Raw genomic sequence first — 13,722 nt, 5'->3', positions numbered from 1 at the left:
CCATCCCTGCTCCCAGCAAAAAAGACATGGCACGGGTGTTTGGCAACATGGTTTACTCAGCTGAGGCCTGTGCAGGCAACAGCACAAGGCAGGGTCACAGCAAGGCACGGGGCCCGGTGTGGGCAGAGACTGGCAGGGAGGCACAGCCCCTGCAGCCCTGCACTGGGCAGTGAGGGCTGCAGGGACCCCTGTGCCACAGCCAGCCAGACCGCACCGGGGGTGAAGGTGAGCATGCAGTGGGGAGGTGAAGGATGCTTGTGGGGGGCAAAATGGGGAACTGTGTGCCCCCTGCCTGCCCCTTCACCATACGTCTATCCCCGCTCTGCCCAGGCCTCCTGCTCCAGCCCTGGCACTCCATGTGGCCCTGCTCACGTCCCTCACTCCAGGCTCCAGTTGACCCTTCTCCTTGCTCACCATTGCTAACATCCTCACCAGCGTTCAGCAGACATGCGCCAGGCTGGGCATTCCCAAGTCGCTCTTGGTGGGGATGCTGCTCCTGGTGTCCCCAAGGCAGTGGGTGGATGGGTGGATTGGCACAGGGATGAGGGGAAGGCAGCCCAATGGCTGGCCCTGAGAGCAGGCTGGATTCTTTGGGGACCGTAAGAATCAATGTCACTGTACCCTGGTCATGCAGAGGGGTGGCCAGTCACCCAGAGCTGAGGGTGCAGGCTACAGCATGCCCGGGGTGCCCACCCTGCCACCAGGACCAGGGCAACAAAGTGAGCCAGGAGCTGCCCCTCTGGGGGCACGTGGTTCAGTCAGCAGCTTCCAGCCAAGGCACCCTGGCAGTGGGGTCAGGGACCAGACTCTATCCCCCCGCTCCATCCTCTGCAGCTGGCTAGCAGCTGTAGTGGTCCACAGTCTTCCTGGGGGGAAGAGGGGCTACACCTCTGTCACCCTGTCCTTCTGCTGCTCCAGCAGGTGCCAGGGCTACAGCCAGAAAGAGAAGGCACCACGGCTGCCCCAGGGCACTTGGGTGGAGAGCAGAGGGTCCCATCCCCTCCAGCGGCAAGGGTTTGGCAGGAGGACGTTTGGAGGGGACGAAGGGCAGGGAGGCACCCAGCAGTGCCACATCCCTTCTCGAGGGCCAGCAGGGCCAGCCAGTGCCCAAGTAGGGGATCCAAGCTCTGGTAGGAGGGGATGCAGGCACCATCACGCTGTCAGGCTGTGGGCAGACTTGGAGGTGCCCTGGGCCCTCTGGATGATGGCTGTGCACTTCTCCCGCCGCAGCAGCTTGTTGTTCTCAAAGAAGCCCTCATTGCGGGGCACACCGTGTGAGCCATCAGGGAAGGTCAGGAGACCTGGGGAGGGGAGGGAAGGGCTGGGAGTGAAGAGGCAGGGAGCTGCACCCACAGGGGATGGGGGAAGGAGGGATGGAGCTGGAAGTGCTGGAAGGGCCCGTGCTGAGCAGGGGCCGTGCAGCACTCACCAAAGCCGTACACGCGCCCGCCTTTGAACTCGCCCTCAAAGGTCATGTTGTCACAGCGGGTGAAGACTCCAACGCCATTGAACTTGCCCTGCACAAACTCCCCCTCGTACCTGTGTGGGAGGGTCTCCTGAGGCAGCAGCTCCCCACAGCAAGGGGGAATGCCCAGGGAGGTGTGCACAGGAGCACCGTGCCCACCTGGAGCCGTCGGAGAAGGTGAGCACGCCGCAGCCGTGGAAGAGCCCGTTCTCAAAGTGCCCCACGTAAGCAGTGCCATCAGCAAACGTCAGCTGCCCAATGCCGTGCCTACGACCTAGGTGAGCGCAGAAATGGGCAGCACTGGGCAGAGCTGGGACCTGCCCCAGTGTGGAGCTGAGCAGAGGTGTGGGGTTTGCTTGTCCCCCAGCACAGGTGGCACCGTTCCCTCCTGCTACATCTCACCTTCTTTCCACTCGCCGCGGTACTCCTCCCCGTTGGAGTAGGTGAAGGAGCCTTTGGTGAGGGTCATGGCAACAGCCTCCGGCACAGCAGGACAAGAGCTGGCAGGGAAAGGCACAGGGAGCTGCTGGGCAGGGAGAGCAGCTCGGCTTGCCCAGAGCCCTTGCATCCTCTCAGCTCGCAGAGAGGGACCTGTTTGCCCTGGTGACAGCTCTGCTAAGGCACAGCACAGATGAGGAGGTGAGCCCAGGAGCACAGCTGCCCTGCCCAGGCTCTGAAACTCCAGCCGCCAGGTTCGGGTTGCTGCCCGCCCCACTGCAGGGCTCAGGGAGATGTGAGCCCAGGGGGGTCACAGCCCTGTGAAACGTGAGTGAGTGGCATGAACTGGCTGCCTCCATCATGGCACTCCAGCAGAACCCCAGAGGGTTCTGTGCAGGCTCAGGCCAGGAGCTATTCTCAGCTTTGCTGAGGCAGTCCCAGGCAGAAAAAAGTGTTTTGGAGAGGAGATGGATTTGCTGGATTGTGTTCAGGGGCAGTACTTCAGGAGAGGGGACAGAGAGCTTGTGGAGTTTCCAGATTCAGCATCAAGAATGGGTAGACCCGGTTCACCCCCCAGGGATGAGAGGACACTCCTCCCAAGAGGGACAGCAGAGATAGGATCCTGGGGCTTCAGGGCTTTGCTCGGCTACCCAGGCTTTGCGAACCTGCCTGCCAACAGCAAGCAGCCCCTGAAGCCCTGCACACCTCACAAAGCCTTGCCATGCAGCACGGCTCTCCCCAGCACACAGGGAAGGCACCAGAATAGAGACAGCCCGGCAGGTGGGCTGGGCGGTGTCTCTCCAGCAGCTGCCAGGCGGCTCAGTCAGTACCAGAGATGGGAAGGGGCTCCCAGCATCTAAGCGGGCTCTATCTGCTTACAGCCGGCTGCACATCACCCAAAAGGTGGGTACTGAACCACATGAACCAGCAGGACGTGGCGTTCAGGAGCAACACAGGAACTTGCCAGGGCTTTGTGTCAGAGAAATGGCCCCAGCCAAGGCGAACAGCGACTGAACAGTGCTCTCTGCTGATCGGAGGCACCGGGAGCGCACCGCTGGCTCCCACCCTGCAGCCTGCCCAGCCACGCCAGGCGCAGGAGAGGGTGCTGCCTCGGGCTGTGACACGGCCAGCACGGCCTGTGACACTTCGGCCGGAGGACAGCACCCCACGAACACTCTAGCCTGCCCAGGAGCCGGACCCGCGCGCGCTGGGCTCCCACCGCCCCGAGCCTGCAGCACGTACCGCGCCGGCCGCAGGGAGGGGCAAGGCGCCCCGCGCTGCCCGAATCGCACAGTGGCCGAGGGTGCGCGACCTCGTTGCACCACACATCCCCGGGCAGAGGCACGGACAACCTGCCCGGACCACGCACCCACGGGAGATGCGCGCACACCCCGCCTGGGCAGTGTGTCCGGGGCCGTGACCGCGCCCACGGGTGATGCACCCACACCCCCGTGTACCAATATCCCGTCGTGTCTCTGTTCCCGTGAGCGATCACCCACACCCCGCCGTGTCCGTGCACCACGGCTGATACACCCGCACCCCAATGTGTGCATGCACCCACGGCTGACACACGCACGCCCCACCACCGGGACGCGCGTGGCGATTCTCACGGGCCCGGTGCGTGCCTAGGAGCGGAGCGGGGCGCGCCGGGCGGGTGGCGCAGGAACCCGCGGCCCGCGCTCACCTGGCTCCGCGCTGTTCGCCTACACCGCTCCCCAGCAGGTCCCGCCGAGGGGCGGTGGCCGCCACCGCCCCTGCCAGCACCCCGCCCCGCCAGGCGGTGCCACGCCGCCAGCGTCCATCCCCACTCGCCGTTGGCTATTTCCATGGCAACCACTAGCAACGCGACTGTTCATTGGCCAGCTGCGCAGCACGCCCTCGCCGGCCGCCATCTTTGTGTGGGGCAAGGAGCTCGCCCCCAGTGGGCGCGGCCGCAGAGGGGCAGCGCCCTCCTGCCACCATCTTTGTGAAGGGCAGAAATGGGCATGGCCACTCCAGAGCGTCCATCTTTGTGTAGGGCACTAGCGCCAGCCGCCACGGCGGGGGTGTACGGGGGCGAAGACACCCTGGCCTCCTCGAACGAACGGTTCGAGGCGCGAGAGCTTCCGAGCTAGCCCCAGCGGTATCATGTTCGCAGCTGCCCCCGCGGCTCCGGCCGCAGCGGCCGGGCTGGGCGTGGCGCTACGTGGGGCGGAGCAGCCAATGGGGTGCGGTGGGGGGTGGAACAGCCCCTGGGACGCCGTGACGCGCACGGAACCGGAAGCGGCGGTAGCGGCACGGCGGGGCCGGGCGGGCGGCGCGATGGACGAGACGAGCCCGCTGGTGTCGCCGGAGAGGGCGCAGGGCCCCGACTACGGGCTGCCGGGGGGTGCCGTGCGCGCCCTCCCGCCCGCCGCGCCTCCGCCGCCCTCCCCTCCCGGCTCCCCTGGCGGCCGCGACCGCGAGCGGCAGCCGCTGCTGGAGCGCGGTGCGCGGGGCCCGGCAGCGGCGCAGGCCCAGGCGCAGGCCCAGGCGGCGGCGGCAGCAGCTGCGGCGGCAGCGGCGGCCGCGCAGCGGGAGCGCAACGACTTCCCCGAGGATCCCGAGTTTGCCGACGTGGTGCGGCGGGCTGAGCTGGCCAGCGAGCGCGGCATCTTCCCCGAGCGCATCTCGCAAGGCTCCAGCGGCAGCTACTTCGTGAAGGACCCGCAGGGGGTGAGCTGGGCCTAGCCCCGCGTGGCCGACCCTGGGGTGGTGTCGCCCCCGTAGCTCCGGAGGCCTGTGGGCTGAGCGGCACCGGCCGGGAGCGAGACGCTGGCGGGAGTGACCGGCCGTGGAGGGCTGGTAGGAGCGACCGGAGTGGGTCTGAGCCTCCCCGGGGAGAAGTACAGTGGGACCAGCAGCGAGAGTGCGGGGCAGCAGTGTCCAAGTGTGATTCAACCTCGTCTGCGGCTTTGTGCTCAAAAAGGAAGGGTCACACGCTCCCGCAGGCCTGTGCATCAGCATCTGAACACAGTGACTCCAGCTCCAGGGCTGTGACTCTGTGGGCTGAGCTGGTTTTGGCCTGTTTTTTTGAACTGTGAGATGTCCTCTCTGTGGCTGCGTGGTTGGTATAGTGGAGACAAAGTCCTCAGCATGTAGCTGGTCCCCTGTAGGCCTGGTGGGCTGTGTGGCAGCCGTCTTTGTGCCACTGACCGGATGAGTGTACAGCACAGGCTGGCTTGTCTTGTGACCTGCTGCTCCCTGCCCAATTACTTGAGCTCTTGCTGCTTCCTGTGACTCCCTTGCCACGTGTGTGCTGGGATGCTTCCAGGGAATTGGGAGTGAGATCTGTGGTCTCTGATGTGTCCTAGTTTTCCCTCTCTGGGTGAAAGCTGGCTCCTGGAAGCTGTTGCAGGCAGTTCCAGCTCAGCTGATGGCATGTGGGGAAATACTCGTTTGTGCCACAGCCCAGCTCCCTCCTATTGCTCAATATGAGACCTGGAGTGGGCAGCCAGATGAGCTGCTTGGGGATTGCAGGCTGGAGGCTGCCTGGCTGTAGGAGACTCAAACTCAGGGTTGGCTGCTGGAGCATGAGTGTGAGAAGTCAAAGTCTGGTGTTGTCAGCTGGCAGGTCCCCCAGATTATCCTGCTGCCAGCAAATGTGGTGTGTGACTGGTTGCTGTGATTGCTGCCCAGGGTTACCAAAAACATCCCACTGCACAGGAAAGAGTGCAGCATGTAGATGTTGTGAGCAGCAGGGGGAGTATACTGGGGGGGAAAACTTTCTTCTTTGATTATTTTCCTTGAGGCTACTGGGGCCTGAGCTGTTCCAGGGCTGTGCTGCTCAGCCCCAGTGGTTATGATCACCCCACTGCCAGCTGCTCCCCTGTGCTGGCCAAGCTCTCTCTGCCTTGCTGCTGGCACCAGGCAGACCTGTTTTCCCTGTCAGTTCTGCTCTCGGCATGGCTCTGTCTGGAAGGTGGTGCTGTGCTGCCAGGCCTCTGGTGTCTGCTTCCACGCTGTCCCTGCCTGACTGGGCCTTTTTCTGCTGGACTGGTTCCATGGAGCACAGGGCTTTATGCTGCCAGAGCTCCTGACAGGCCTCTTTGTGGGCTTATATCCAAGCATGGGTATATTGGATATATTGACAGTCGTGTGACAGCCGTGTGGGGCTGGTTTGGGGGATTGCCTTCCTGCCTGCTAGGGAAAGTGGCTCCACCATGTGATCTGGACATGGCTCAAGTGATCCTCTTCCCTCAAACCCTCCCTTTCTGTCTTCCTGGTGAACAAAGCTTTGGTTCTGCTTGCTCTGGCCTGGCTTTTGGCCCCTGACAGACTAATATTGCATTGAGGTTCCCTGCTGAAGCACTGGGACTCATGTTCTACTTCCACATTCTGGCAGGAGCTCAGCTTGGGGAAGTGACTCCCACTCAGGCTAGGGCTACCAGTAGCCATGGGGAGAAGGCCTGGTTGCATGTGATGCTGAGTCACTCCAGAGCAGGGACTGCCATCCCCCTAGGGATGCCTGACTTGGGACAGGTGGCCTTGCTCCTGTCCCAGCCCTTCTCTCATCTGTGTGCCATGGCAGTGCTGGCTCAGTGGTGGTGCAGTGTCCTGCACAAGGCTTCTGTGCCCTCTGCAGCAGGGGGACACCTACACTGCTGTCCGCAGTGTTGGGTTGGCGTGTGTGTGAGGCTGGGTTGAGGGGCTGGGAGTGCTGCTGGTACCAGCTGGTGGCCAGTTTGGACCTGCCTGTGCTCTCTTGTCCACAGTGTTTCCAGAGTGTCAGCCCTTCTGCTGGACTCCCCAGCACAGAGCCCTGGCTCCTCAGGGGTCCTGCAGGTTCTCGGCTGTTTTGGTCCTTTTCCTCTGGTCAGTTTGGGATCAGCTCTGTTCAATGGATTCTTGAGCCAGGGCAGGAATTGCTGTCCTTGTCCCTTTCCTGTATGAACGTAATGACCAATGATGAGCAGTAGCTCTCCCCCGCCATCCAAAGGTCACTGGAATGAGACTGATGTGTTTACCAGGAGACTGCATTATCACTGGTGTTTTTTGGGACTCATGTTGGGTATAAAGGTCTCTGGGCAGCACTCTGTTCTTGTGGGATGGGATGGTGGCTGGAGTGGGCTTCTTCCCAGCTCTGCCTACCTCTCAGGAGCTGTGGAGTTTTGCCTAGTCCCAGGAGGCTGGTTATTATCCTAATGAGGAGCAGTTCTGGACCTGTTCCTTAGTATCCCCGCTGTGGGCTGAGGAAAGTGTCCCAGCTCTGCCAGCTTCCTGGACTCAGCCCTCTTCTCTCCCACTTACAGAAAATCATTGGTGTCTTCAAGCCCAAGAATGAGGAGCCCTATGGGCAGCTGAACCCCAAGTGGACCAAGTGGCTTCAGAAGTTGTGCTGCCCATGTTGCTTTGGGAGAGACTGCCTTGTCCTGAATCAGGGCTACCTGTCAGAGGCAGGTGCCAGCCTGGTAGACCAGAAACTGGAACTCAACATTGTTCCCCGCACAAAGGTGAGGGGACAGCTGCTGGGGGCTTCTTCTGGGGAGGCTTTTGTGTGCTTCCACACAGCTCTGCTTGCACCTTATCTTGTGTCACTGCTGACCTAGGAGATTGAGTGCTCTAGAGTAGGACTGTTCCTGCTCAAACTGTGGGGATCCTTTGCTGGGCAGAGCTCTGGGAGATGCTTGTGTCTTTTCAGGCAGTCCTGTGATTTGCCAGAGGCCCCTGCTGACTGTGCTCATGTCTCTCCAGGTGGTGTATCTGGCCAGTGAGACCTTTAACTACAGTGCCATTGACAGGGTGAAGTCCCGAGGAAAGAGGCTGGCCCTGGAGAAGGTGCCCAAAGTTGGCCAGCGCTTCAACCGCATTGGTCTGCCACCCAAGGTAGGGCTGCCAGCCTCCATGCCTGCCTGTTAGCACCTCCCTGGCCTCTGGCCTTCTGTAATGCAGCCTATCCTTGCTTCAGGTGGGCTCCTTCCAGCTCTTTGTGGAAGGCTACAAGGATGCAGACTACTGGCTGCGGCGGTTTGAAGCTGAGCCGCTCCCGGAGAACACAAATCGGCAGCTGCTGCTGCAGTTCGAGCGGCTGGTGGTGCTGGATTACATCATCAGGAACACAGGTAGGGCCAGCTGCCTGCCATTGGATGCTGCTGCTCCTTCATGTCCTACCTTGCTGGAGAAGGGGGAGGGAGATAGGGTCTCTGTGGCTTTTCCCTGCACCCAAAACTCCTCTCCCCTCGGTTGCTGGCAGGTGACATCTGCCACTAGGCAGAATGCAGCTGCTGGGCTGCTCACCACCTGAGGCTCTGGCTGCTGGCCAGTTTACTGGCAGATCTGTATCTGCAGTGGTGCTCAGGTGAAAGTTTTACAACTGTGAGGATCCAGGGACATCCAGAAATCCAGCACCTAACTGTTCCCCTGTATATCCCATTTCACACCGTGTTCCTGAGTTTCTGCTAGGCTGGAAGGGATTGAGGTTGTCCTCCGGGCCTTGCAGGCTGACCTTTCTCTTGGGAGCTGGCAATATGTGGACCTCTAGGGCTGTCTGTGAGGGGCTTGATGTGGCTTCCCATGCCTGCAGCATGTTTAAGGGCTCTGGGAGTTTGTGCCTAAAATGTGTCTGTCTCCCTTCTGGGTCAGTGGAGGAATAGTCTTCTGCCCAGCCCGGTGCAGGGAAGCACTGGTACTGACATAGCTGGTTTTATCTCCCTTCAGATCGGGGCAATGACAACTGGCTCATCAAGTATGACTGTCCCCTGGACAGCGCGGGCGTGCGGGTGAGTGGCTGCTCCTGGGCAGGGGCAACACAGGGACTCTGCTTCTGGAAGCTGCCAGCTTGGCAGACAGGACAGGAATTTCCCATCTGGTTTGGGTTTCCAAATGTGTTGAGACCTGATCTTGTCTCCTGGGCCCTTTGTTACCATTTGCGTTGGTGACTTGTGGCCTAGTGGGACTTTGTGAGGGTGCAGCTGAACTCTGTGAGGGAAACTGGTGTTGCTGAACCTTGGAGTGAGGCCTGGGGAGGGGAACAGCCTTGTCCCCCTTCCCACCCAAAGCAGCCTATGTTTCCCTGTGGTTAAGGTGCCATGCTACAGGCAAGAAGCTGCTGTGCCTCTGTGGTAGCCAGGGCAGATATCCTGACAGTGGGGCTGCAGGGAGCAGGAGGAGGACTGTTCCTGCTGGGAGGTCCTCCTTGTGACATGCTTCACTTCCTTCCAGGACAGCGACTGGGTGGTGGTGAAGGAGCCCATCATCAAGCTGGCTGCTATAGACAATGGTTTGGCCTTTCCCTTGAAACACCCGGACTCCTGGAGAGCATGTGAGTCCCTAAGGCTATGCCAAGGCACCATGGCAAACCACACAACTCCATGCTTGGGCATCCTTTTCAAGGACTGTAGAGAAGACGGTTAGGGCTGTGCCTCTGCAACTTCTGGGTTCATGGGCAGCTCCTCAGCAGAGACTGTACAAGGCAGATGCTGGAGCCTGTGTCCCAGATTCAGGGAATCTGGCACCCAGGGGCACGTGGCACCATGCATTGCATTCCCCAGTTCTAATGTCTCCTGCTCTCTTCCACAGATCCGTTCTATTGGGCATGGCTGCCCCAGGCCAAAATCCCCTTTTCACAGGAGATCAAGGACCTGATTCTTCCCAAGATCTCAGACCCCAACTTTGTCAAGGACCTGGAGGAAGATCTGTATGAGCTCTTCAAGGTGAGCTGGAGGAGTGGGTAAAGATGATGTGCGAGGAGGAAAAGCAGGAGTGGTATTGGAGAACTCCCTCTCAAGGTTGCAGGGACAGAGAGGTGGTCAAGCTCCTGACTGTTTCTGGGCTGAGACACAGCAGGGTTATCCTTCTGCCAGAAGCTGAAGATTCAGTGTGGGAGAAGCAGGAAACCCATAGGACAGGGTATGACTTACTTGGGGAATAGGCATCTTGTTCACTGCATGAAGCAGTGGGTGGATCTCATTGTGTTCATTGCTCTCTCTCTCTTGCAGAAAGACCCTGGCTTTGACAGGGGACAGTTTCACAAGCAGATTGCTGTTATGAGAGGCCAGGTAAGCTGTGCATAGGGAAGACAGATGGGTGAGGTAGGAAGCCCTGTCCTGCCTTTGTGGCAGGAAGGGTGCTGGAGTGGATGCTTTCTGTTGCTCTGGCAGGGCAGCTCAGGCATTGCTCTGTTATGCCATACAGATCCTGAACCTGACTCAGGCATTGAAAGATGGGAAGAGTCCACTGCACCTGGTTCAGATGCCACCTGTGATTGTGGAAACAGCGCGCTCCCACCAGCGCTCCGCCAGTGAGTCCTACACGCAGAGCTTCCAGAGCCGGAAGCCGTTCTTCTCATGGTGGTAGCTGTGGGAGCCATGGGCAGGGCTTGGCCACCTTGGACTAGCACTGCAAGAGGAGCTGGGCCACTGCCGGCTCCTGTGGCTGGGACTCGACGTTCAGGGTAGAGCGAGCAGATGTGACTGGAGGAACTTGCAGCTGAACTGGAGGAGCCAGGCAGAATGGGCATGGTCCCTCCCCAGCTCCATTGGAGCTTGGTGCCCTGCCTGGGGCAGGGGCTAGGGGGAGGTGTGGGAATCTACCAGGAACTGTGGTATGGCTGGGATCCTGCTCCTGCCTCTGTTCCTTGGCCTGCATGCGGTTCTGAGCACTCCTGCTTGGGGCTGGGATGAACGGGCTACCTGAGCCAGGATCCGTCCAGCCCTTTACACCAGCCACTGGCCCATTTTTTCCCCCACCATGCCAGCTGCCAGGCTGGGAAGACCTTTAGCAGGTGATACCCCCTCCATTTCCCTGAGGGTGTGCTGTACTCCTCCACTGTCCCTCCAGTGCCCCAACCCCGTGCACGCTGCTTTCCTCAGGGGGAGTTCCTGCTGCCCACTGGCGTAGCGGGGACCACAATGAACGGCTGTTCGCTGGCTAGAGGCTCGAGGAGGGGACATAAGAGGGACAACACATGGGTCTGGCTTGGATGCAGTTAGACACTAAGGCAAAAAAGGTGCTGGCTTGTCCCTGTGAAGAGCAGGTGGCTTCGCAGAGCTCTCCCATGGGAGCTCTCCCCTTTTGCCCCAGTCCATTTCTCCTGCCTGGTCTCCATAGCTGCTCTCGCTTGACTTTCTTTCCTCTCCCAGCAAGCTCCCTGGCTGCTGTGCAGCCAGCATGCTGCCAGCCTTGTCTGTGCCTAGGGACCCTCTGAAGGGCAGGGGTTGCCAGGGAAGAGCTGGAGGGGCTCTTCTGCCACATGGGTGGGAGCACTGGGTGACCAGCATGGACTCCTGGCTGCCCTGGAGCTGACAATCTCGCAGGCCTGCTGTGGGTGGGGAGGCAGGGAGCCCCTCTCTTACCAGCAGCTGCTGAGCTTGTTTGTATAAAAGCACCAGGGCTGCTGCTTGCACCCGCTTGCCTTGAGCTGTGACTTCTCAGGCTGCTGGGGAAAGTCAGTGTTGGGTCTTGCTGTTCTGTTAGCCCGTCTTTGGGGAGAGAGAGGAATGAAGGCAGGTGAACCTGGGAAGGCAGAGCAGCTGCCTTGTCTCCTGCAATAGAGAGGGGACTCAGCACTGGCTGTGTAAGCACAGAGGGGGCAGCAGTGGAGACCCAACTCCCCGGCCGGGCCCAGCTGCATTTGACTGACCCAAAATGTATTGTTCTAATGCACTGTAGAAATGTATGTAATGTATTTAAACCATGCAACGGTCTGAATAACAGAGCTGCCATTCAGCTGGCTACATCTGTGCCTCTGCAGCACTCTAGAGCAGGTTGGGCCCCCTCGACCCATGGCTGGTATCCATGTGTACCTGCACAGGGATGCACTAGTCGCCTGCAGCTGCTGGAGCTGCTGCAGGACAGAGTTCCTTTCCTGTTGGTTCATGCTGGACATTGAGGGCAAACAGCTGCCCAGGCTGTCTCTTGGCATCCTGTGTCTGGAGATCCTGCTACGGTCTCTCCTGGGCCTGGTGGCTCTTGGAGAGGGAGCTCTGGAGGCTGGAGATGAGGCTGCCCAGCTGCTGCTTCTACTCCACGAAGCGGCCACATTCAGAGTGCAAGGCTGCTTCCTATAGCTGCTTCTCCTTCAACCACAGGACTGTGGCCTGGAGTTTTGTTCTTTTGGCAGTGGGGCTGAATACCTCCTGCTTCATCTGCTCCAGCTTCAGAATATCCCCCATGACTTCTCAGTTCTCCTGAGAGCTACACTCTTCCAGCTTGGCCAGCTGGTCTTCCAGCAGAGAAATCTTTCCCTGGAGAATCTCTATTCTCTCTTCGTAGTGTTCCTTCTCATGAAGGGCAGCATGTAGCTTTTTCTTCAGTTGTCCTTGTGACTGTGCCAGGGCATTTACTATGTGACTGTGCACTGGAACAGACTGTCCAGAGAGGCTGCAGAGTCTCCCTCAGAAGAGATACTCAGGAACCATCTGGATGCGATCCTATGACATCTGCTCTAGGATGACCCTGCTTAAGCCAGGAGGCTGGAACAGATGACCCACAGATCTGTTCCAACCTCACCTGTGGTGTGGGGCTGTTCCCCTTGCACTAGATGCTGTACAACAGTTCTTGTACAATGTTCTGCCACTCACGGATGGGCAGGACGAAACCAGAGCCTCACCCAGCTACCACTGTCCACCCTTTATTAACCATTCATTGCACCCTGCCCAGTACACTTAGGGTTCTTGGAAGGCTGCTCGCCACGGCCCAGCCGCTCAGCGCTGCTACATGGACCCCGAGCCCGTCTTGGCCCCGCAGTCACCCTCCAGCTTCTTCTCCGCGATCCTAGGGGCAAGAGGTGTGTGTCAGCGGCGTGGCCCGGCCGCACTTCCCCCGGTTGCCCCGCCTCCGCGACCCGTACCTACCGAAGGTGTTCGAAGCGCCGTAGCGCGGCCATCCCACCGCCGGGCTGGGCTGTTCGTTGTCGCTGAAGCCGCCGCAGGGCCCGCGCCATGCGCCGCTGGCCCGCGTACCGCCAGACGAGGTGGGCGCGCTCCTCGGGCCGCTCGGCCCCGCCGCTCCGGAACAGGCTCCGCAGCTCTCGCAGCCCCACGCCCTGGAAGATGTTGGCCGAGGCCCGCTTACGGGCGCGGGCTGCAGGCGCCGCCCGTCCCGGAGAGTCGCTCACCACCGAGGCCGGAGTGCCCATGGCCCTGGCCACTGCGGGCACCGAATAGTCGGCGTCAGGCTCCGGTCTCGCCGCCCGGTCCGGCCCGCCTCCCCCGGGATCCGGCGCGGATGCCCAGTGAGGAACGGGGCCAGTCGGGTTAAGGGCGGTCCGGGATGCCGGGCAGGGGGCCAGCCGCACAGGCGTGGCCGCCCGGGAACGCGGGAGACGCCCCGGCTCGGGCCGGGGCACGCAAGTCCGGTCCCGCCCTGCTCGGGGCGCTGGGCCCTGCCGTGACCCACTTTCGCTCCGGCGCTGCCCCGAACCCAGCGGCCCCTCGCACAGACCTGGCGGTGGCGGCTCCGCCTGGTGTCCGCTGCGTTCCCGGACCCGCTTCGCGCCACCGCGCCGGGGTCCCGCCACAGCCGCGCGCCCCATTCATTCACCCGCTGCGTGCCGGCCCCGCCCCTTCACCAATCCCCGCCCGTCTCTCGCTGCAGCGACCAATCGGCGCCGAGGGGCGCGGCTGCCCCGCTTTGCTAGGCGGCCACGTGGCGCAGATGACGTCACGGGCGGGGTGCTAGGCCTCGCCCCTGGGCGGGGTCACGCCGCTCGGCACTCCGAAGGGAATCCCGGATGACGTAAGGGGAACCCCGGCGCGCGCCCCCGGCCGGCCGCCGCACGGGGTCCCGGTGCGCTGTCCCTGGGCCCCGCCGCCGGCATCGGTCGCCGTCTCCCACGTCGTCCCGCCCCCCCTCGCCCACCG

General features: G+C 61.3%; 3 protein-coding genes across 5 annotated transcripts; 1 reads left to right on the top strand and 2 right to left on the bottom strand.

The window, feature by feature from the left end:
• Positions 1–38: 38 nt before the first annotated feature.
• Positions 39–3,700, bottom strand: MORN4 (MORN repeat containing 4). The gene is made up of 5 exons (XM_059851758.1): positions 3,588–3,700; positions 1,868–1,965; positions 1,625–1,739; positions 1,430–1,539; positions 39–1,301 (listed from the first exon to the last, which is right to left on the bottom strand). The coding sequence occupies exons 2-5, from the start codon at positions 1,932–1,934 to the stop codon at positions 1,153–1,155; spliced, it is 441 nt and encodes a 146-aa protein (XP_059707741.1). The 5' UTR covers positions 1,935–1,965; positions 3,588–3,700; the 3' UTR covers positions 39–1,152.
• A 479-nt stretch (positions 3,701–4,179) lies between these two features.
• Positions 4,180–11,597, top strand: PI4K2A (phosphatidylinositol 4-kinase type 2 alpha). The gene is made up of 9 exons (XM_059851751.1): positions 4,180–4,597; positions 7,174–7,374; positions 7,616–7,747; positions 7,830–7,983; positions 8,579–8,640; positions 9,083–9,182; positions 9,440–9,573; positions 9,859–9,918; positions 10,055–11,597. Exons 1-9 carry the CDS (start codon positions 4,205–4,207, stop codon positions 10,214–10,216), a joined length of 1,398 nt encoding a protein of 465 aa, XP_059707734.1. The 5' UTR covers positions 4,180–4,204; the 3' UTR covers positions 10,217–11,597.
• An 881-nt stretch (positions 11,598–12,478) lies between these two features.
• On the bottom strand, positions 12,479–13,650 carry AVPI1 (arginine vasopressin induced 1). Of its 3 annotated transcripts, XM_059851756.1 has the most exons (3): positions 13,304–13,622; positions 12,715–13,009; positions 12,479–12,634 (listed from the first exon to the last, which is right to left on the bottom strand). In XM_059851756.1, the coding sequence occupies exons 1-3, from the start codon at positions 13,392–13,394 to the stop codon at positions 12,574–12,576; spliced, it is 447 nt and encodes a 148-aa protein (XP_059707739.1). In that variant the 5' UTR covers positions 13,395–13,622; the 3' UTR covers positions 12,479–12,573. The 3 variants fall into 3 exon arrangements, with proteins under 3 accessions (XP_059707739.1, XP_059707738.1, XP_059707737.1); XM_059851755.1 differs by having other exon boundaries at positions 12,711–13,650; XM_059851754.1 differs by having other exon boundaries at positions 12,715–13,619.
• Positions 13,651–13,722: the final 72 nt, after the last annotated feature.

The sequence above is a fragment of the Haemorhous mexicanus genome, chromosome 7 (assembly GCF_027477595.1).
Source record: "Haemorhous mexicanus isolate bHaeMex1 chromosome 7, bHaeMex1.pri, whole genome shotgun sequence".
Taxonomy (NCBI): Eukaryota; Metazoa; Chordata; class Aves; order Passeriformes; family Fringillidae; genus Haemorhous; species Haemorhous mexicanus.
Note: the sequence above shows the minus strand (reverse complement) of the source record. Positions and strands in the feature narration are given on the sequence as shown.